Source organism: Schistocerca gregaria, chromosome 3, assembly GCF_023897955.1.
Source record: "Schistocerca gregaria isolate iqSchGreg1 chromosome 3, iqSchGreg1.2, whole genome shotgun sequence".
NCBI lineage: Eukaryota > Metazoa > Arthropoda > Insecta > Orthoptera > Acrididae > Schistocerca > Schistocerca gregaria.
The window spans coordinates 247,333,943-247,357,516 of record NC_064922.1 but is presented as its reverse complement, the minus strand read 5'-3'; the positions used below and the strand labels follow the sequence as shown (position 1 = coordinate 247,357,516).

General features: G+C 38.1%; 1 protein-coding gene across 1 annotated transcript in view; it reads left to right on the top strand.

The window, feature by feature from the left end:
* The window catches only part of LOC126356272 (sodium-coupled monocarboxylate transporter 2-like), a 189,498-nt gene that overhangs the window by 119,635 nt on the left and 46,289 nt on the right, over window positions 1-23,574 (top strand). The window contains exons 7-8 of the mRNA XM_050007123.1: window positions 4,252-4,406; window positions 15,879-16,019. Coding sequence (XP_049863080.1) covers window positions 4,252-4,406; window positions 15,879-16,019 — 296 coding nt within the window. The remainder of the gene's footprint in view (window positions 1-4,251; window positions 4,407-15,878; window positions 16,020-23,574) is intronic.

Below are 23,574 nucleotides of genomic sequence, written 5' to 3'. Positions count from 1 at the left end.
ACATAGTACACCATTCTCTAGTGACAATAGTCACCTTTCAACATCAAGAAATATTTTACATGACTCAGAGAGTCTTCTTGCATTTTACCACACAAATCTGCATGTACTAGCTCGCCTATTTGTTTTGATTTTGTATCACTGGATGGAAATGGCAATTTGCACATTTTACCAATAATGCACTCTTCACACTGAAACTTCTGATTGGAAATTTATGTTAGCACTTGACAAAACTTGCTTAACTTGCATGATATTCTGATGTGCCATCCTCTTGTGCCACAGAAAAAGAGGTTCACATGCAGCACCATTTGCACAATACTCATGATTTGTCACAACCTTAAATTTCATTTTAAACAGCTTGTTATGTCTCTCTCCCAAAGCAACAACACTTTCGTTCTTTAAAGATTTACACATTCTATTGTCAGATTGGTGTGTCATACCTTTATCGAGGGCAGCACCCAAAGAGAACAGAATGTAAGTCAACTCTGGAACATACAAAACCTTGCTAATGTGCTTCTCCTTCCATTCCTTTCCATTGTAGGCCAGGATATTAATGTTTCCAGATCCAAGAGCAGGAATGCAGGTCTTGCCTCTGGAAATTCTTCATAGGTGGTGAACCAAGAACTTTGGTTGGACAAGTAGTCTTTTGCTACTGAATCGCCATGCTTCTCCAGTTGTATCTGAATCACTTGCACTAAGCACTGCTTCTCCTATGAGAGCTTCTCCATTGGGTGAAGACTGGTTTGCAATTGTGACTTTTCGCTTTTTGCAGTCACAGATTCAGTGCCCTGGCTTATGACAGTAGTAACAAGTGCCTGATTTTCCAAAATGGTTGTGTTTTTTACCACCTTTTTTATGAGAGCTGTTGTTTCTGCATATGCTGCACTTTCACCTTGATCACTTAAATTTATTCTATTTTCCTCAGTGGTAAGCCTGGAGATCAGATTACTAAGTGTTCGTTCACTTTCCTGCATAGATGCCCATGCATTTACAAAATATTTGTATACCACTGGTAAAGTCATCAAAATTTTTGTAACAACCATTTGCTCTCACCAAGAATCTGCAAGCGGTGTGCAAGATCTTCAGTTCTAGCTATATGAGTCACAATGTCATCTGTCAGTTTCTTTTGAAAACTGTATCACTGTTGTAGTAACATGTACACACTGGTTCCAGATTTTTGTTCATAAATAGACACTAGCTTGTCCCACATTTCTTTCGATGTGCTACAGTTCATAATATGGAATATTGTTTTCTCTTCAACTGATGTGGCGATAATTCGTTGAGCTGCTGTGTCACACTTCGTCCAGGCTGCAACCAACTTGTTCTATGCAGTATTATCAGATGTTCCTTCAGGCAAATTATATGAATCATTGACAACAGTTCAAGCATTGTGTGATTTCAGCACTATGCACACTTGAAACTTCCAGGCAGTCCAATTTTCGACACATCTGAGCTTGTTTATGCGGACGATCTCACCTTCCGTCTTGAGGTTAAGTTATTTTTCTCTTCGCTCATGGCCAGAAAACTAACCTCACGAGGCACAGTCGTATTTAAATTATTATTTTGTGTTCAGTACTAACTTTTTACAAAATATTATCTGTCTCGCGTTCCTGGGCCCATAACCTGTCAGAACTACTTATTTCTGAGATAACAAATAATATATCGAACATAATGAACTTGGATATTTATTTGATGCACAATTACACACACAACATACGGGGAAGAATGTATATGTACAATGTAATAGAAAGATACTGGACTGCAAAGAAAATGCACACAGCAAAAAGTTGTGAGAACCAAAGAAAATAAATCACTGAGATTCTAACATAAATATAACAAATAAATTTGTTCTTATTTCACACATTTTCAACACATATAATCACTTATGGCATTAATTTGTACTAGAGTGCTCTAACTTTGAAAATTGTTTTCTGAATTCCCATTAACTATTTCATCAGCACGAATGAAAAATATGTTAAATTCTGAATAACAATTTACCCCAAAAAATCCTTAGCTAGCATCATAAATAAAATGAAGCCACAACTTGAAATTAGATATAGATTTTAGCTAATGCCCACACATTTCTGAATGTAACTGTCACAGTGTGTTACAATTAAAAAGGAAAAACGAAACATAATGCACGTTTATAGGAATAATGAATATACAAATCAGGGTACAATATGTTAATTGTTCTCTTTTAGACTTCCTTTTTTTTAAAAAACTTATATGCTCTTATTTCCTGACTAACAACTTGTGTAGTCACTGATGCAGTATTTGAATTTATTAGCGTCACATGGAGAAGCAGTGGTTACATGGCAGTAAAGTTATACAACTCTTTACCACCACACATCACTAATGCCAAATCGAAGGATAAGTTTAAACAGTCAATCAAACAACTGCTATTAGAAACCACTTTATATTCAATCATAGAATTTATTTCAAACAAAAATAACTTAAGCAAAAGGCTTAGTACACTAAAAGAAATGCACACAGGTATAGAGCAAAAGAAAAAGTAAAATGTGTTAACTTCTTAACAGCATTGTTTTATCTAAAGATTTTGTTTTCTACGGTATTATTGCTGTTAAATTTTTTTATAAAAGTAAACAAAATGGAATCTAGAATATGTAAGTGCTATATGACTATATTATACAAATTATAGAAAATGATGGACCCATAACATAGAATTATTGCAATTAAATGCTCTATAATTTAGGTACATAGATTATGTATGCTTCATAAAATCTGTTCAGTTTACAGTATCTAAAATTTTGTAACTATGATGTAAATTTCTAGAAATGGTATGGCTAAAATTTATTAGTTATCTTAGCAAAACTATAGTTAGAATCAGTAAAAGTAATGTATTATATTGGAAAACTGACAAAGCAAATATGTATTTGGACTTACTCCATAGTTGTATATCGTAAGCTGCTAGATAAATAAATAAATAAAATGAATAAGTATAACCATACAGACTGAAAAGATAGTGTAAGAATTAAAACACTGGATTTACTTTCAGAAGAAACATGCTTACAAATCCTTTTCGGTCATATGGATCTAGGTTTTCTATGGATTATCTAAACAACATACCAGTAAGATGAATGTTGGATTGGTTCCTTTGATAAAGATATGACCAACTGCCTTCCCAGCCCTTGTATAGTCAGAGTTTGTGCTTTGTGTGTAATGATCTAAACATTGAAAGGACTCAAAACTTTGATCTTTCTTCTTTCCTTTTAAATCCACACTTTAAGTCATTGCTTCAACAGAGAAACAGTAGTACTCACTTTCTGGAATGGAAAGATGAATTGTATTAGTACAGGGAAAAGAGAAATAGACTGTCATTACATTAGCTCTGGGCAATTATCTTTCAGTAAACATCTCTTTTTTATAACAGGTATGGCATCTGCAGCTACCTGAGAAGAAGCATATTATTTTGCAGACGCAATTTCTGTTCAGAGTCAAATGATTTTAATTTTCAATTCTGAGCTAATTTGTAATTCCACAAAAAAATTTTAGGCAGCATGCATTAACTGCCAGTTCATGTTTTGCTAAGTATTGTGAGTCAAGGATCAAACAAGATTTGTGTGTGTGTGGAAGGGGGGAATTTATTTGTTTTCCTCCAAACACAAAATAACTTACAATTGCAGTGCCACAAATATCATAGTTTTTGTTTTTCAGTACTACCTTAATAGATTGAAGTCTATTCAGGCAAAATTTCTCTGGCATTTTAGATAGTGATGAGTACATCAACAGCATCAGGAGCAAATGATTTTGTTTGAATTTTGTGTTATAAATTCAATGTGGTAAACTACTTTTTTTTTTTAAAAAATGGCTTAAAATTTTTTTAACAATAATTCATCGAGTGACAGCTCATGATCAGAACAAGGGTAATATAACTTTAAATAATTTTTAGTACATATGGTTTCACATATGTCTGTAGTAACATGGTAAACTGTTCCTTATTCTGAAACAGATACTCTGTTGGTGTTAGCGAGAACAGTTTTGTAATTATAAATAAAAACTTAACACCTGTGTTGGCGACTTTTATGTAAAACTACTTCTCTTGATTCTCACATCAGATCAAATGAAAATAAAATCCTTTTAATACATAATAATGCTGCTTTTTCATGTGGAAGGCTTACCATATAGCAGGTACTGGATGTAACAGAAACACCAGTTCTTTAATTGCTTACACACAATTTCAAAATTTGGTGTTTGAATCTTGGCATAAATAGTTTGTAACTGTTATTTTTTCAGGGAGGATTGAAAGCTGTTGTATGGACTGATGCTTTACAAACAGTGCTAATGTTTGGTGGAGTCATCGTGGTGATGATACTGGGAACAGTGTATGTTGGTGGCCCCGCTGCTGTATGGCAGCGTGCTATCGATGGGGAGAGGATTGAGTTCTTCAAGTGAGATAACCTTCCCTGCTGTTGCTGTTGCTGCTTCCCTCCACATTAATGCCAGGTTCTCTTTCTCCCACTCTGATTCTTTTCAGTCTCATGATACCTGCAACTATCTTACTTTCCTCCTGAAAGGGAACAGTTTAAACAAGGTCAAAAAACTCTGGATGCAATATTTATTTTTGCTGGTTTGTATGTGTGTGTGTGTGTGTGTGTGTGTGTGTGTGTGTGTGTGTGTGTGTCAGATTTTCTCAGGTCTATGCATTGTAAGGCCTGCAGCATAATATATGTCACAGTATGACATTTTATATTTGCAAATAATTCCAGTCAGCTGCCAAAAGGTTTACTGATTCTATACCATAGGCCTATTCTGGCATTAGTAGCACAACCTGCAACTAATATGAACAATATAAATATCATCTACTTGGTGGTAGTTTAAGTAAAAGGGGTTTGGCAGTTTTACTTACTTCTAATTTTTTTATTTATTTTTTATTTGAGCTGTTGGTGTACAGGGTTTGTTCTGCCCAATTTCAACATTAGTTACATTTTTGTACTACTGACATTCGGTATTAGACAAATATATTCTTTCTGTTATTTCTTTAAATGTTAGCTTACTGTATGTTATTTAAAAACTGATTTGTGTGAAATGACAAAGCTCAGTATGGTAGAACTGGTTTATGCTGTGTGAAATCAGTGATGTTCCTAAAATCTGTAATTTTTGCCATCCTTTTTCGTGGTTTCCAGACCAGACTGTGTGATGGATGTTGAAACATTTCCCACTGAAACTCCTGAAGCAAGTCCTGTGTCTCTCCTGCTGCATGCGTCCATGCATTATCATGAAGGAGGATGACTCCACTTGTTAGCATTCCATGCCACTTTTTTAAGGGGAGGTTTAGTATCGTTTCCCCCAAAAAAGCAAGTTCTTTGAGATTTTTTTTCTCGGGAAATGTTATAGATAGTAATATCAAATTTGGTCAAAATGCTTATTGATATTTCCTCTACAAACTGGAATTTTTTCGACTGGAAACGTCAAAGAGCAAAGGCGTAAGTGCCGTGTGAATGAAACAAAATTTCGATGTAGACCTCAAAGCACGGTTTGACACATGTCAACCGGTTCATCTGAAATCAAAATTGAGTTGATGTTAGCAAAGTATATAAGATTCTTTAGAAATTGTACCTCGCTGAAGTTATTTGGACCATAGGAAACAAAATGGTGGCCATTTGAAAAAATAAGGTTTTTTTCATCAATTTTTCGACTTCGTCGGCAAAGTAAAACTATTTATAGTTGATGGATCAGAATAAAAGTGGTACAACTTCTAGAGAATTTAGTTATCTTTGTCGGAAACAAAGAATCATGTCAATTGGTTCAGTAGATTTGAAGTTACCATACCGCACGATAAGACAAACATCAATTTTAAGAAAAACGCGTTTGAAGTTTTTACTACATATAAATGCAATATTACGCAATGTACGTTCAATCTGCTGTTCCAGGTCCATAATCTAGTCCTTCCTCTTCCTCAAAGAGGGCATTCTGCTCGATCTGGGCCACCCTGCGCTGCTCCAGAGCCGCTCTTACGGCCGGTGACGAGTTCGCTCACTCGCACATGAGATTTTAAACCTCAGCAGGTTGTGAAGTACTATCGCTGCTGGGGTGCTTTACCTTCAGTCTTGATGTTTGTAATGGAAATTACATGAGGGGCTGGGGAGTACTTGGTGGTGTGCTTGTGGAATGGATAGTTAGAGGGATAGTAGAAGAAGCAGCAAAACGAACGGCCCAATTGGCTGGCCGGCATATTATTTAATAATGACAGATGAAAGGATAGTAGAAGGAACAGTGATAGAGTGAGGAAAATGAACGGCCCATTGACTAGACGGTAGTTTGCAGCTAAATGACAGAGTAAAGGAGAGCAGGAGAGACAGTAAGAGATGAGTGAAAGCGAATGGCCATTGTCCTGGCCTCATCTCCGTGGTGGCGTTGGTGACGGTGGTGGCAGACACTCTTGAGGGGATGAAGTGGGAGGGCGAAAGAGAAAGAAGTCAGAGAGTGACAGACAGAGAAGTGAAATGGGAAGGGCCTGTTGTGGTTAGGCCAAGATTGGTGGAGGACTTGAGGGGTGGTGGGGGTACTGTAGGAGGGGTGAGGGGCGGGGGAAGGATGGCATGATGTGATGATGAAGTGAAGCGATGATATGGAAAAGATGAAGTGACATGAAAGTGACTAGCAAATATGGAGTCACAGGGGGCGGAACATGAGGTCAGGCCAGCGAGTGGTGACCAGACGGTGGACACGGGGGCCCAGGGAAAGGATTAGGGGATTGGGAGCGTGGCAGGTTTGCTGGTAGAGGGAAGCGGCTGCGGAAAGGATGTGGGAGTGAAGGAATGGCACCTCAGCCAGGATGTGGAGTTCTTGGGTGGAGAAATCAAAGGGGAGGTGGAGGGCATGCCGGAGAGTCCGATTTTGGATGGTTTGGAGTCAGCGGAGGTGGTTGGGGGCAGCATTGCCCTACACCCCCGCCATGTATTCAAGGATTTGACGAACAAGGGAGGTGTACAGTCTGAGAGCAAGGTGAGGAGGGAGAGAAGAGGTGTAATTGAGGGGTAGAGCAGTTGTAGCCGCCCTATTGCCTTTTGATGCACGTCATCAGTGTGGGGGCGCCAGGTGAGGCATTGGTCCAGGGTAACGCCCAAGTACTTCATAGTATGAGTCCAAGGGATGGGGGTACCGAGGACAGACACCTGTGGGAGCTGAATGGGAATATGGCGTCGGCAGATGATGCTTGGGTTTTGGAGGGATTGAATGCCAGACGCCAGGTCATAGCCCATTCAGTAAGGGAATCTGTTGCTCCCTGGAGCTGCTGCTGCAGACCTGCCACACTCCGAGAATGAGAGTAGAGTGCAGTGTCATCCACATAAAGGGCAAAATGCACCCTCGGCGCAGATGGCAGGTCAGCCATGAAGAGGGAGTAGAGCAGCGGTCCAAGTACACTGCCTTGCGGTACTCCTGTCCTGATACATTGTTGCATAGATTTCCCCTCAGGGATCCTAACATGGAAGGTGTGACCTTCCAGCCATGCCGGTGACGAGCAGTTTTTGGCTGCTTGGCGAACTGCATCGAATAGAGTCCCAGGGTGACATCCATCATTGTATGGTCTTCAGAGTTGCTGAATACCCTTCGTTGAAGCTGCTCGCTGCCAGAAAGTTGCAATCTCCACCCTCTTTGCACCAGAATGCAAATGCTTGGTGGATAACTTCCAAACAAATGCGTACAAACTTTCATTTGAATTGTTTGTGTTTTCTCCCAAGCACCGGTACAATAACTCATCCTCTGAAAGAAATCAACTGGTGCATGAAAAAGTCCAATTTCAGGCAGGTGCATTTTTTTGTTCAACCACAAATAACAAACATTTCCGTTCGGCATTGTGAAAAACCATTTCAGGGGTGGATTCTAAACACTTTTATGAATCCAAAAATTCAATAAAAAATCGATTTTTAGAACCAAAAGATTGTAAAATTCCCCTTAATGGCATGGCAAAGTTGTTGAAATGTCTGACAGTAGGCTGCTGCATTTATGGTCTCAGTTCTAGGCATATAGTCAATGACCAAGGCACCCTTGAGACCCCATAGCACTGCAGCCATAATTTTCCTGGTGCTCAAAATTTGTTTGCTTTTTTGAGTTTTGAGTTTAATTGGGGACTACAGATGATACCATTACATTGGTTGGCACTTTGTTTCTGGTGTGAAATGTGATATCCAAGTCTCATCACCAATGACATTGTGATTCAAAAATGTACCACCATCCCTTTCATAGCAAGAAATGTCAATGCAGCTGCCATTCATTTGGTGTCTGACAGAATTCAAGGAACCCACCTAGCACACACTCTTTAAAAAGTCCAGATCTGTCCTAAGAATCCTGTACAACTCATTTCTTGAAATCTCTAGAAAGAGTAAGTGCAGTCCACTAATTGTGAAACACCTATCTTCTTGGATTTTTGTTTCAATCCTTGCTATGATTCCAGTCACCACTGAGAGCCAGTCCAAGCGATATTCATTGTGAACATTCTTCCATCCACCATTAAACATGACAATCCACTTCTGAACTGCTGCTTCATTCATCCCAGTATAATAAGCCTCAGTTATCTGTCTACAGATGTCAATCAGTGGGACTTTTGTGCAGTTAAAAGTGGATAACGCTGTGCATCTCATACTTAGTGGGATCATCAGTTTTGTCACACATTTTAAAATAGCACAGTTAAGCAGTAAGCAACTATATTGTATCATAGCTGCTGCGAAACTGAAGTGGATGTGTACCAAGGTCAGTGGTCAGTGAATGGTGGTGGTAGGGGATGTGGTTACATGTCAAAGAATCTTTTTTCTGCCTTTCTAAAGCAAATCATTTTATATCTTCTTCATATCTGTGTATACCTTCCACATGTTTGTGGGCCACAGTTCACTTGATAGAAATTTACTGATAGGTGGAACTATCATTTAATGGTAAATCCACCAGAATGCAATTCATGACCTTCTTTAGTAGGTGTCTACACAATATCTGAGTATTAGGTCAGTGTGTACTGTTTCTATAAATTGCTCAGAAATGTTTGGATTGTCCACATATCTGTGAGTGTGTGTCTGCTTAGACCGAATGGGAGCAGGGAGTGAAAGGCTCTCTCATAGTCATCCAGCTTGTAAGAATGATTCCTGTGGCAGCATATTACAAGTTTCAGTATGCCCCAATGGAATTCAAGTCAGCAAAACCTGCAGGCCATTCTGTTTGGCCAACTCGTGCCTCATAGAGGAAGGTGTTCACAAAGTGGGCAGGCTGTTCTCAATCTTTATCATCTTTAAAGATGGCTGCAACACCAAATGTCAGTTTTAGGACTCAGCAGTGGGTTGGAGGATTGCATTTCAGCAGTACACAGCTATGAAATACCCTCAATACTGATGAGAGGTCTGTCTGTACATGATACTAGCCCAAAACACAACTGACCCCTGTCGAACTTGTGGGACTGATTGCCTGAGATATGTATTGATACTTAGCAATCTTCAAATTATTGTACAGAAATCATTATGCATCAGACAAATCCTACACTCACTGGTGAAGTAAACCAAATGGCTCTGATTCTAGTTCCATTTATGGGTGTTCCTTTGCCCACCTATTTTTTGCACCATGGTGCAGAGGGGATCTGGTCAAAACACAACTGACCCCTGTCGAACTTGTGGGACTGATTGCCTGAGATATGTATTGATACTTAGCAATCTTCAAATTATTGTACAGAAATCATTATGCATCAGACAAATCCTACACTCACTGGTGAAGTAAACCAAATGGCTCTGATTCTAGTTCCATTTATGGGTGTTCCTTTGCCCACCTATTTTTTGCACCATGGTGCAGAGGGGATCTGGTCAAAACACAACTGACCCCTGTCGAACTTGTGGGACTGATTGCCTGAGATATGTATTGATACTTAGCAATCTTCAAATTATTGTACAGAAATCATTATGCATCAGACAAATCCTACACTCACTGGTAAAGTAAACCAAATGGCTCTGATTCGAGTTCCATTTATGGGTGTTCCTTTGCCCACCTATTTTTTGCACCATGGTGCAGAGGGGATCTGGTCATATAGAGATGATAGTATGCCGTCTGTGTCAAGACAACACAGCCCTCCAAATTGCCTCCAGAAAAGCAGCGTGCAGCTCTGTTGCACTCTGCCCAAATTCCATTTGAGCTATAATTTTTAGATAGCTCTCAGCCGCTGTTTTGATCTCAAAAGTCACTATTTTGTAGATTCTCAATGTTTAGTGCTTCACAAATAACAGGAGAATGTTGGACAATGTCACTGAGGTGCCATGTGTAACTTTCTGTGGTAGCAATCTTCCCAGCAATTAAGTGACAGAGCAAACTTGTAATTACTGGTTGAGGCACATTGACTGTCTGAACAGAGACAGACTAAACTCCACAGAAAATGCTAGTTTACTTTTGCCTCTATCCTACAGGTGACTTCCTGTGATCCAGAAAGTTTTGGAAAAGAAGATTCTAACAAAAATTAAACAAGCTATGCAAGTCATAAGAATGGTGCAAAACATTTTCCTAGCAATTTATAAGCTGATGGGTTATGTTTAAGAAAAAAATTAAAAATTGGAGTTATGTCCCATTCCACTAGATTAATGATTATGAAACTTAAGTTATACATGTGCTTATGTCATGTTGACCTTAAAAGTGATTTTTATTATCTTAGTTCTTCCATGCTTGTGTTTAGTGTATTCAGATTTTGCAAGTGGCTATTCTTTCTGCTGTTCTGGTACTGCTCTAACCATGGGAATAGGTAAGTGGCAGAGTCTGACATTAATATCAGAATACTTATATGCACTTACTAATACTGTGATGAGTGTAGTTCATTCTGAAATTTTCTAGTGCATTTAATTCAGTGGTGACATCCAAATAGTATATTTTGGCATCTGCAGACTGTCCCAATGGCTGATTTGTCTTTCACCAGATGTCGTCTTATACAACCTGTCCCTCTTGCTGTCGAATTTGGTACCAGTGGGTAGACCTGCTGAAGAAGTGGAGGAGGAAGTGCCATTCTGGGACATGAGACATGATGCTCAGTCTCTTTGCTGCCACTGTGAGAGTCAGGTCTCTACCAGTGAGGAGGTGTCACATCTATGTGGTGTGATCTTCAGTTTTCCTGTATACTGTCACCATGTTTTGAGTGTGCTTAAGGCTGGGTCCCAAGTCTTACTTAGCTGAAAGCCATTAGCTTTATTTATCAGTTCATCACATAGTTGGATATCCACTGATTCCTTTAAAACACAATCCCAGAATGTGTTGGCCTCTTTTAAGATTCATGCTACATTCCTTGGAATGGCAGTGCTCTGTCACAGTTGTCTTCATTGGTTATTCCTTATCTGTGTGACTCTTATACTATATGCATCTTTTTTCTGTATCATCTGGATGGTCTTACCTACATACGTTTTCCTGCACTTGTAGTCTACCCAATTTACCTGTATGGATGTCCTTGATAGCCTGCAACTGCATTGAAAAATGACTGAAATATTGGTCTAAAAGAAGATTATTGTCAATAATGTACTCCACACCAAACCTTGAAGTTCATATACTTCAGTCTGGTACCAAGAAATGGGTAGCCATATACTACACCTGACAATGACTCCATAAGTGCAGTCTGAAGACTGTAACCTAACACCAATGTTATAGTTCACAACTGTCCAAGAGTGGCAAATAAACAATCAACATAAGTCACAAAATAAATCACTCTGTCTCATGTCCACACAATTTAGAAAAGATATCACAATATTTGTCAGATTAAATGGAATCACCAAAGCTAATTATGAGTGCACAGCAAGACTTTGTTCTCATTAGTCAACACTGCTATTACAAGTGATTGTCACAGAATGACACATACTTTGGCTTCAGAGATAAGTTCATATTCAGAGTAATTATTAAAATTATCACTGAAGTATTCAGTAATAAGCAGCAGGATGTGAAACACATTGTGAACACAGTAAATCTTTTTGATTTAACATATCCACCAGATCAACTGTCCTACATTTTCCAAATGAGCAGGTATAGGTGTTATTCAATTACAAACTCATTGCAGGCTAATTCTTTCATGTTAGGTGTGGTCTTATACCAAGTGGCATAAGAACAAAGTGTCAAAACTTTGTAATTCTTTAAAATTTGGGTAGGTAGGAATTCACTGTTTCTGATGAACTACAAAAGCTAATATGATTTTGATTTATAAAAAATATTGCTGGTTACATATTTATAAAAATACATGCACATTATTTTTGTTCTGCAGTGTGAGCCCTCTCATTTATATGAATGTGTGCCATTTAGGAAAATATAGTTGAAATCATTAATTAGTGCTCCAATTAATTAGTAATGTATGTAAGATTATTCAGAAAAATTCGGGCAACAAAGTATATAATCCAAATACAAAATATCACAGTAGTTATGACTGAATTTTCACTGAAAAGTGGCTGCCTCTATGAAATTCAAATTCAGTTAACATAAGATTTTTAATTCCAGAAAAAAATATGTGTTAATGTAAAATTGGATTATTACACTGCTGAATAGTATAGGTCCTAATATTGAAGTATGTCTCCTTGCTCACTCAAAATCTGCAGAGTCGTAGTGTATGAATATTTTTAATTAATAGCATTTTCTAATTAACATGTCTCCAGCCAAACTAATTATTTCAGTGCATTTAGAAAAATCAAATGAATGATCTGACTAATAAATTTACTCTGTCCTAGGTCTAATTATAAATATTTAAGTTTTCATGGGCATGCTATACATTATGTAAATGGCCATTTTGGTAATTAATGAATTTAGGAAAAAATATGTTAATTATCAGTGGAGGGAAACAACAGATGGGAGGTGCCCAACTTGCCATGCACTGAATGAAAAAGATTCCTGGTTTTCAGGGTCCTAGGTTGTCTTTAACAGCCCAAAACGAGGCTTTTGTCTTGACATTAAGAGAAATATGAGGGTAATCCCAAAACAAGGTCTCCAATTTTTTTTTATAATACATAGACCTGTTTATTTCTACAATGGTTTACATCAGTTTACAGCTTGAACATTTAGCTATTTTTTGACATAATCACCATTTCTGCCGAAGCATTTTTGTAGACAATGGGGCAGCTTTTGTATGCCCATGTCATACCAGCTCTTCGCCATGCTGTTCAGAAAGTTACGAACCTCTTCTTTCACCTTGTTGTCGGAGCTTAATCACTTTCTGGCCAAACGTTCTTTTAACCTAGGGAACAGGTGATAGTCACTGGGTGCCAAGTGAGGACTATAGTGCGGGCCGGTGATTATGTTCCACTGAAACTATTGCAGGAGAGCAATAGTTTGCCTAACGAAGTGTGGGCGAGCGTTGTCATGGAGAATGTGTACGCCCTTGCTCAACATTCCACTTCTCTGGTTCTGAATTGCACGTTTGAGTTTTTTCAGGGTCTCACAGTACCTGTCAGCTTTAATTGTGGTCCCAGCGCTTCAACTGGTTGATGCAATCTGACTGAATACCCAAGCACATTTCAAAATCATCAAGCTGGAAAATCATAAAATCATACAAATTTAATTCATCTTTCTTCAGAATATTTTGTAATGTACCACAATACCTACAAGGCATATTTTTTGTCCATATGCTGAAAAGTAATTACATATAAGAAATTTAAAAAAATAGGTGCAAAATTAGCTGAAACACTTATAAAAAGCGAATATGCAGTGTTTACCAAACAAGCTCAATGACCCTTTTATATGACACCTTATGATTGAGCAGCAGACAAACCATTCTACCAAAATTTGTCTTTGTTTGCAACTTACTGCCCAATTCATGTGATCATTTCATTTCACCAGGTAAAACAATATTTTAATTTCATACGGAACATAAAAATACTGCTATATATATCTTTGATATTTTCTTAATTCAGCCACAGTTGTAACAGGAGATGCTCTTGTCAGTATCTACTTTGATCCTACAAAATGTTGTTAACATATCTTTTCTTATAAAAGTCTGTCCTTGAATCTCAAAAATGTTCTCAATTGTTTCTATGACATTATAGTGCTTGTAAGACTGATGAACTATTACATGCCATATATAAAACCATGCACAGGTTTTTCTCAATTGTTGTGCCCTCCCACAGGCAAAATTATTTTGAAATTCGAAGATTCACATATAATATTTGTCACTTGCAATTACATTAATTTTTGAAACTGTAATTTCCATAAAATTAGGAAGCATTTGTTATCTTCCAGCAGCTGTTTCTGAAGTTAGAAGAAAGGATATATATTTCTGAAAGCCTGAAATTCAATATAATAACTTAAATTCAATTATTATTTCTCAGTATGAAATTGAGTTTTACTTTTTACTATGTTATGTCTGACTGTTTATAATACTCAGTTTCGGTTCTGTTGAACATAATCAGTTTTCAGATTTAATGCTACCAGTTTAGTAACTTCTTTGAATTACTATAATTGAGATATAACTTTGACAACATGCCAAACTGAGTATATGGTTTTCTCTTACTTAAGAACTTAAAATTAAATATAGCTTCTAAGATATAACACAGTGCTCCAGAACATGCTGGCCCCTGTTAAAGGGATGATAGAGTGGACTAAAGCAAATTGTTATTAATTTGACAAGTGTGTTCAAAGAGATTAAAAAGATGACATGTGCAATGACAGATAGGACAAACAGCTTGTTCACACAAATAAACAAACTTTTGTTTCCTGGCTAATGTGTTCGCACATTAAATAGGCCTTGTTTTCTTCATTCATCAAAGCATCAATACTGCTAGCACTTTTTGAGCGCCACTAACTTGAAAATTTGATTTAAAATGCTTTTCCGCAAAAATTTACTTCTTTTCATTGCGGTAAAGATATAATAATTCCAGCTGTAATTCAATCAATTCAATCCCCACATCGCTCATGCCAACAGAAAAAATAAGAGACAATCTGTTACCTATTTCATTGACTTTTGCAGCCACAAATAAAGGGAGAAATTATTTAGTATTTAGTATTTAGCTACCTTTAAAATTTTTTCTCTGTTGACAAGGTATTATAAAGATGCGGTCCATATAATAATTTTAGTAACTTTCATGAAATTGCTGGAAAGTAATTCATTCTAAGCAGTACAAGAGAGCCTGGTTTATTCATCCAACACTGAAGAAAATGAGCAAGAAACACAATTTTCTCTGCAGTCTTACCAGCTGTTTCTCCATCTCTGTTTTATGACAGAACAGAAGAGACATTTTGAAAATCAAGTTTCCTTGAAAATAACTGCTCAGCTGCAGGTACCAAATAATCCTTCTTGTGAAAGCGCATAATGTCTGGCACTATGGAAAGCAACAAGCTAATTTGCTTGAACTGACAAAGCATTACACACTATTTCTTCTGAAAACATAAATCTATAATGAGATTTTCACTCTGCAGCGGAGTGTGCACTGATATGTAACTTCCTGGCAGATTAAAACTGTGTGCCGGACCGAGACTCGAACTTGGGGCCTTTGCCTTTCAAGGCCAGGAAGCAACATAAATCTAGTTTTGTAGTATAAATATGGATTACTTCTCCTGCTCTATGAATCTTAATTCAGTCACATCACTCAACAAAGTATTCTTTAATGTTTGCATCTCACTGCCTGCTCTTTACATTCTAAAAGTTCCTTTGTTTTCTCCTTTCCTGTAGCTATGTATTTTGAGAGTATCCTGTTCATTTAATATGTTACAAAGCAACAGCATTCAAAAATCAAATTGTACCTAAAAGCTGCCATTAGTGCAAGAACAGAGATGAATATGTGCATTCTCATACTGAAATATTGAGAAATCCACTTCTGATTATGTATATGGAAGCAACTGTCAAGACACATGTAGCTGCTGACCAGCCATTTTTTAGCTAATTTGTACAAATAAAGTAGAATGAGTAGAAGTAATTCCCCACTGTTAATTCTTTATTGTTGCAGAGTAAGTATGGATCCAACGGAGAGACATACTATCTGGAGTGTTGTTATAGGAAACTACACTAGTGTACTTGCTGCCTTTGCTGTTAATCAAGCCATGGTACAACGAGCTCTTGCCATGTCATCAATAAGGAAAGCAAAAATGTAAGTTATATACATTTTCAGAACTCATCATACATGGTTAATAACTATGTCTGGCAGGCTATATGCTTATTTTGTTGTAAATATTTGATGTAAAGTTAGATATAAGTTCTATTTGAAGGAATGAAGAAACGAAGACTTGAGTCTAACAACCCACTGACAGAGATGAAGTACAACCTCGGATTAAGGAACCATCCTGGAATTTGCCTTAAGCAATTTAGGGCAATCATGAAAAAGTTAAATCCAAATGGCCAGATGTTGCTTTGAACCATCATCGTCCTGAATACCAGTTTATTGTGCTAACCACTGTGCCACTTTGCTCTGTATTTCTACCTGATGGTCTCTTGGAAGCATGACTGAATGGTATCATTAGGAATGGGTATATTTAAGGAGATACACTTGTCACAATTCTCAAGCTTACCTGCAAGCTAGACACACAGGTGTACAGCAGTCCTGGGGCTATGGTAGGTTTCCTAGTAGCTTTGCTCAGTTAAGATTGTGACTGCATTACCACCATGTTAGATGTGTTGCATACCAGTCAGGCATTACCTCAATTTGATTGCTTTTTCTCCCACGGGGAGACCAATGTCTCCGCAGGCCACAGGTGAGACAATTAATACACAAGCTCAACAATACAAGAATGCTGGTTGCTATCAGCTAAATCAGGAATTTATTCATTCACAGCAATTGTTATATCAAAACTGATGGGCGCTTAGAGAACTCAAGTCTCATCTGTTGCTCCAAATTAGTAAGACAGTGTTCTAAGACATGACTGAGACTTGCCTGACACATGACCTTCTCAACAGTGATGGAGCTTTCTATCTGATTTTTATATGGGATCTAAGAATATGTTTATTAATAAAAATGAGGGAGATTAAGTGAATTTCCCATAGTGTCTGTGCAATGACAATCTGCTGTGATGGTATTATCCATGTTGTAATTGTTGGTTGGCGTCAGTCTTCTGTTGTGGTTTGTACAAGACTCACTGTGGGTTTACATCATTCATCTATAAATAGAAAAATTGTTGAATGTGTTTCATTTTTTCTTCTCTCTGATCTCTTCCAGTAATCTTCTTTCTTCACTTGTTTCCTTCATTATGAAATTTTCAGTTCACCTTGAGCATTCTTCTCCATACCCACATTTAAAAATTTTCTAAGTATCTTTCTTCTTTGCTTTCATCTCTCCATTATTCACTGCTCTATAACACTGCACTCCAAACATGGCATTTAATAAATCTTTTCCTCAGCTTCATATGAATTATGCTAGATGTTAGCGACTACTTACCCTTTCTAAATAATCTGTTTGTCATTAATACCCTACTTTGCATGCCATACAACTTTCCAGTTACAGAAAGAATTTTACTTGTTCTATCTTTTTTCTATCTAAGAATATATTAACTCAAACTTTCTTCTTGCTTATTCTCATAACGTTTATCTTTTCTATGAGGGTCACTCCAAAGAAATGCACACTATTGTTTTTAAATCCATTTTTTATTATACATGTTTGAAAGTTTTACAGTGTGTAGATACATCCTTTAGGAACAATATTTTTGTTTCTCCACAAAATCTCCAACCCTCTCAACTGCCTTACGCCATCTTGGAACCAGCACCTATATACCTGCACGGCAAAATTCTGGACCAGCCTGTTGAAGCCATTGTTTGGTAGCATGCACAAGGAAGTCATCATCTTCAAACCTTGTTCCACGAAGAGAGTCTTTCAGTTTCCCAAAGAGATGATAGTCACATGGAGCCAAGTGAGGACTGTAAGGCAGGTGTTTCAGTGTTGTCCATTCGAGTTTTGTGATTGCTTCCATGGTTTTTTGACTGACATGTGGCCGTACATTGTTGTGCAACAGCAAAATATCCAGCTTTTGCCAATGTGGCCGAACACGACTCAGTCGAGCTTGCAGTTTCTTCATTGTCGTCACATATGCATCAGAATTTATGGTGGTTCCACTTGGCATGATGTCCACAAGCAAGAGTCCTTTGGAATCGAAAAACACCGTAGCCATAACTTTTCCAGCAGAAGGAGAAGTTTTGAATTTTTTTTTCTTGGGTGAATTTGCGTGATGCCACTCCATTGATTGCCTCTTCGTCTCTGGTGAAAAATGATGGAGCCATATTTCATCACCTGTCACAATTGTTCCAAGAAATTCATCTCCACCATTCTCGTACTGTTCCAAAAGTTCACTGCAAATCATTTTTCTTGTTTCTTTGTGAGACACTGTCAACATCCTGGGAACCCACCTGGCACAAACCTTTTTTAACGCCAACACTTTCAGTATTCTGCAAACACTTCCTTCCCCTATCCTAACGTAGCGTGACAATTCATTCACTGTGATGCGTCTGTCAGCAGTCACCAATTCATTAACTTTCTGCATGTTGTCAGGAGTGTGTGCAGTATGAGGCCTGCCATTGCAAGGACAATCCTTAATATTGCCGTGCTCGCTTTCATCACGTAACCTGCTTGCCCACCGACTAAATGTACTGCAATTGACAGCAGCATCTCCATACACCTTTTGCAACATCTTGTGGATGTTTCCCACTGTCTCGTTTTCAGAGCACAGGAATTCTATGAGAGCATGTTGCTTATGATGAACGTCAAGTGCAGCAGCCATCTTGAAGACATGCTGTGATGGCGCCACTCATGGGAACAGGTTGAACTAAGTTTGAAAGCAAGTGGGAAGGATGTATCTACACAATGTAAAACTTTCACACATGCAGAATGAAAACAGTATTTTTACAAAAATAGTTTGCATTTCTTTTGGAGTTATTCTCATATATTTATCTTCAGTTCGTACTCCTTGCCCCTTGTTGTAATACTCTTCAACATCTGTTGCAGCTCCTTTTCTGATTCCACCAGAACTGCTTGATCATCTATGTATTTTATAGTCTTTATTGTTTCTCCTTCTCTTGTGTCCTCTATCATCTTGTGTATTGGTTCTTCTCCATACATATTGAACAGCTTCAGTGACAGCATCCTTGCCTTCCACCTAGAGTTGTAAAACTACTGTTAGCTCCCTTTGACTACCATAAGCAAGTGTAGACGATGGTAGGTTGCTTAGTAGCTTTGGTCAGTTAAGATTGTGACCACATTACCACCATGTTAGATGTGTTGCATACCTGTCAGACATTACCTCATTTTGTTTGCTTTGTCTGCATATTACCACCATGTTAGATGTGTTGCATACCTGTCAGACATTACTTCATTTTGTTTGCTTTGTCTGCATATGTTAGATTCCTCTATAAATTGGAAGTAGTGAACCATCTAGAAACTGAGTGAGGATATTTAAAGGGCTGCATAACCTACAGAACATTCTTGTTCTGCATGGTTATCCTCCTGTCTCTTACTTAAAAATAAACAATATTTATAACTAAATTGAAACTGTCAATGTTAAACTGAGATTTTATTAAAAAATTGTTGATTTGTAATGTGAAACAGAGGGATGAGGTCCTGATTCAGTACTTCGTCGAGCTTATATAAGATATGTTTGTGTTATTGCTAAATGACTTTTGTGTTTATCAATAATAATAGAAAACTCTTTTCCTTGAAAAACACAATGAAGGATGTTCTACTGAGTACAAAATAACAACAACAATTATATAGATGACTCTATGTTTGTGCATATAAACTGTACTTGCATCAAAAGTAATTGCTTTAGTTACATAGAAGCGCAGCTGTTAAGTGGTCAACTAATTTTTATTATTTATAAAATGTAGTTTATATTTTGTAAGGATGTAAAATACACAAAGGACTAAAGCTGAATCATGTTTGGTTCTACTAGCGTGCATAACAAATAAACAAACAAACAAAAAACAAAGAAAAGTTATCAGGTCCCAGTTCCTCTCGCACACATTCATTTACATTTCTTTCCTCATTCCATACTCCGTCACTTTTTTCCTTGTGTACATCTCCTTTATTAACATTCTATCTTTCCAAACTGTACCAACATCCTTTAAACCTTCAGCAGTATACTCCAGTTGACTGTGTTGGATGCCTTTTCCCATTCAATAAAACAAGGAAAGGCTGTTTCCTTCTCATGCCATCCGGTAAGTCTCACTTGACCTACGGTTCTTGGTGACTTTTCCAAACACTACCCCTTCCTAAGCCTCTCCAGTCCTTTTCCTTCACCCCTCTTCCTTCCCCTTCAACCCTCCTGACAGAAGAAAGAGCAACTGGCTCCAAAAGCTTGCTTAGTTATAACCTTCTTTTATGTGTGTGTTCTGCTGCCACTTGGTGAGAAGATTTTTTTACCTATCGAATTACATTATATTGTCAAAAATTGATAGTTTTCATCATTATAGCCTTTGTAACATGAATGAAAAAACTAACTGTCCTATAGTCTTTGCATTCTTTTGCATTGTACTTTTTAGGTAAATATGTTAGAATTATCGTATGTAGATCTTGTGGTCAGATTCCTGAGTCTAAAATTCTGTTTGCTGTTTCAGTCAATCTGGCTATTGAATTTGCACCTAAGACTTCCAGTACCTCAGATGGTGTTCTGTCACGCCCTAATGCTTTCTTTTCCTGTAGTTCATTATTTGCTTTCACAAATTCCCATGTAAATATTTTAGGACCTTTGGTTTCTTCACTCTATTCCCCTTCATGTTCTGAAACCAGTCTCATGTTATCTATTTGTATATAACTCTTCCACATAATCAATCCAAAGTTTCTTTCCTCTTCCATATATTATCTTGTAAAAAAAGAATGAACTCCAGTCTACTCAAAACATGGTTATAACTAGTAGAAATATGATACTAATTTGTATGGAAAATTCAGTTTTCACTTCAGTGCAAATCTGATTACATTCTAGGGACTGTTTTTCATTTGGTAATTTCAGCAGTTAAAATACATCATATCATCCACCTTCCTGTGCATGTGACACTAAAATAATGGGGATGCTCATCCTCACAGAAATAAATCTACATGCAAACTTATACTGTTGTTAGCAGAAGGTCTGTGTGTCATATTTAATCATTACAAGTGATCAACACCTGTATGCTCTTGTTGCCACTGAAAATTGAGATGGTAATGTGTACTATGTCAGTGACATCTGTATTGGGCTTGGCTACGTGGGGAAATTTGAAAAGGAAACCAACACTGAAGTCTAGTAAATAGCAGTTTCCTACCAGTGCTTACAAAAAGCTATGCATGGAAAGTGTAGGTTGTACATAGGGGCTATGCAAATTTCGTTGTACAGAAATATTGTGCAACCCGTGCCAACTGGAGAGGGGCAAGATGTGAAATGCAAAGTCCTACACGACACTGGTTAGGAGGTGACCATCACAGATTTGCCACAACTGTCATGACGCCTAGTGGAACTGACAATTCAAAAAAAAACATGGGCATTTATGGGCTAAGGTCTATCTTCTATACATTCCCACATGGTGGGGATGGGTGATCAATCCTGTTTCACCATTTCAAACTACACGGAACTATATGAAGTGTATATGGCTTCTACAAATGGCTCAGTGAGGGTGGCTTCCTTCCCCCTTTATGGCATAAATAATATTAACAAATATAGCCTGTACAGAGCTTGGTAGAGGGGGTGGAGGCTATTGTTATTTCTCCTTCAATGGAATAGGGACTCCTCCTTGTATGCTTTTGCTCATAATCCCCAAGGTTAAAATAAAAAACTGTTAGCTTTGAATTCACCGATTGGAAACTAACTGCCTTGTCATCATGGCAGCCCTGATAGAACATGTCACTGGAAACCTCATCATAATCAACAGAGGCTCTTCATTTACACTACTGGCCATTAAAATTGCTACACCATGAAGATGAAGTGCTACAGACATGAAATTTAACCGACAGGAAGAAGATGCTGTGATATGCAAATGATTAGCTTTTCAGAGCATTCACACAAGGTTGACACTGGTGGCAACACCTACAACGTGCTGACATGAGGAAAATTTCCAATCAATTTCTCATACACAAACAGCAATTGACCAGCGTTGCCTGGTGAAACGTTGTTGTGATGCCTCGTGTAAGGAGAAGAAATGCATATCATCACGTTTCCAACTTTGATAAAGGTCAGATTGTAGCCTATCACGATTGCAGTTTATTTTATCGCGGCATTGCTGCTCGCGTTGTTTGAGATCCAATGACTGTTAGCAGAATATGGAATCAGTGGGTTCAGGAGGGTAATATGGAACGCTGTGCTGGATCCCAACGGCCTCGTATCAGTAGCAGTCGAGATGACAGCCATCTTATCCGCATGGCTGTAACGGATCGTGCAGCTACGTCTCGATCCCTGAGTCAACAAATGGGGACATTTGCAAGACAACAACCATCTGTATGAACAGTTTGACGTCTTTGGCAGCAACATGGACTATCAGCTCGGAGACCATGGCAGCGGTCACCCTTGACATTGCATCACAGACAGGAGCAACTGCGATGGTGTACTCAACGACGAACCTGGATGCACGAATGGCAAAACGTCATTTTTTCAGATGAACCCAGGTTCTGTTTACAGCATCACAATGGTCGCATCCTTGTTTGGTGACATCGCAGTGAACGCAAATTGGAAGCATGTATTCGTCATCGCCATACTGGCATATCACCCAGTGTGATGGCATGGGGTGCCATTGGTTACACGTCTCGGTCACCTCTTGTTCACTTTGAACAGTGGATATTTCATTTCAGATGTGTTACGACCCATGGCTCTACCCTTGATTCGATTCCTACGAAACCCTACATTTCAGCAGGATAACACACGACCGCATGTTGCAGGTCCTGTACAGGCCTTTCTGGACACAGAAAATGTTCGACTGCTGCCCTGGCCAGCACATTCTCCAGATCTCTCGCCAATTGAAAAGTCTGGTCAATGGTGGCCGAGCAACTGGCTCGTCACAATATGCCAGTCACTACTCTTGATGAACTGTGATATTGTGTTGAAGCTGCATGGGCAGCTGTACCTGTGCATGTCATCCAAGCTCTGTTTGACTCAATGCCCAGGCATATCAAGCCCGTTATTATGGCCAGAGGTGGTTGTTCTGGGTACTGATTTCTCAGGATCTATGCACCCAAATTGCGTGAAAGTGTAATCACATGTTAGTTCTAGTATAATATATTTGTCCAGTGAATGCCCATTTATCATCTGCATTTCATCTTGGTGTACCAATTTTAATTGCCAGTAGTGTATGATGCAACAGCTTTCAGTGGTGACAGTCCAGTGGCTAAGCTGTCCAGTTCCAGGGATGAAAATGTACTCTGTGACACCAGCAGTGAGAGCATTTTTGTTATCCCTGCTAGCCCAGTCATGTCAGCTATGGTTCAGAATTCATCTCTCAGTTTCTCCCATGTTTACACTGGCAGTTGTTGTCATAAGTCAGAAAAATGCACTAAAGCTTTCCTTTCATTTGTATGACTGCCCAATAGATGACTCAACAGTTATTTTTGTGTACATGTAATGTGTTTGAAAGAGCAGGATTTTGGGAATTTTGGAATTTTTATCTGGAATCATCAGAAGTTTCTTGAACATATCTCAAAATTAGGTATCATGTGTTTTCTTTATGTTCTGAGAATTTTATTTTCTTATTTTATTCTGAATCAACGA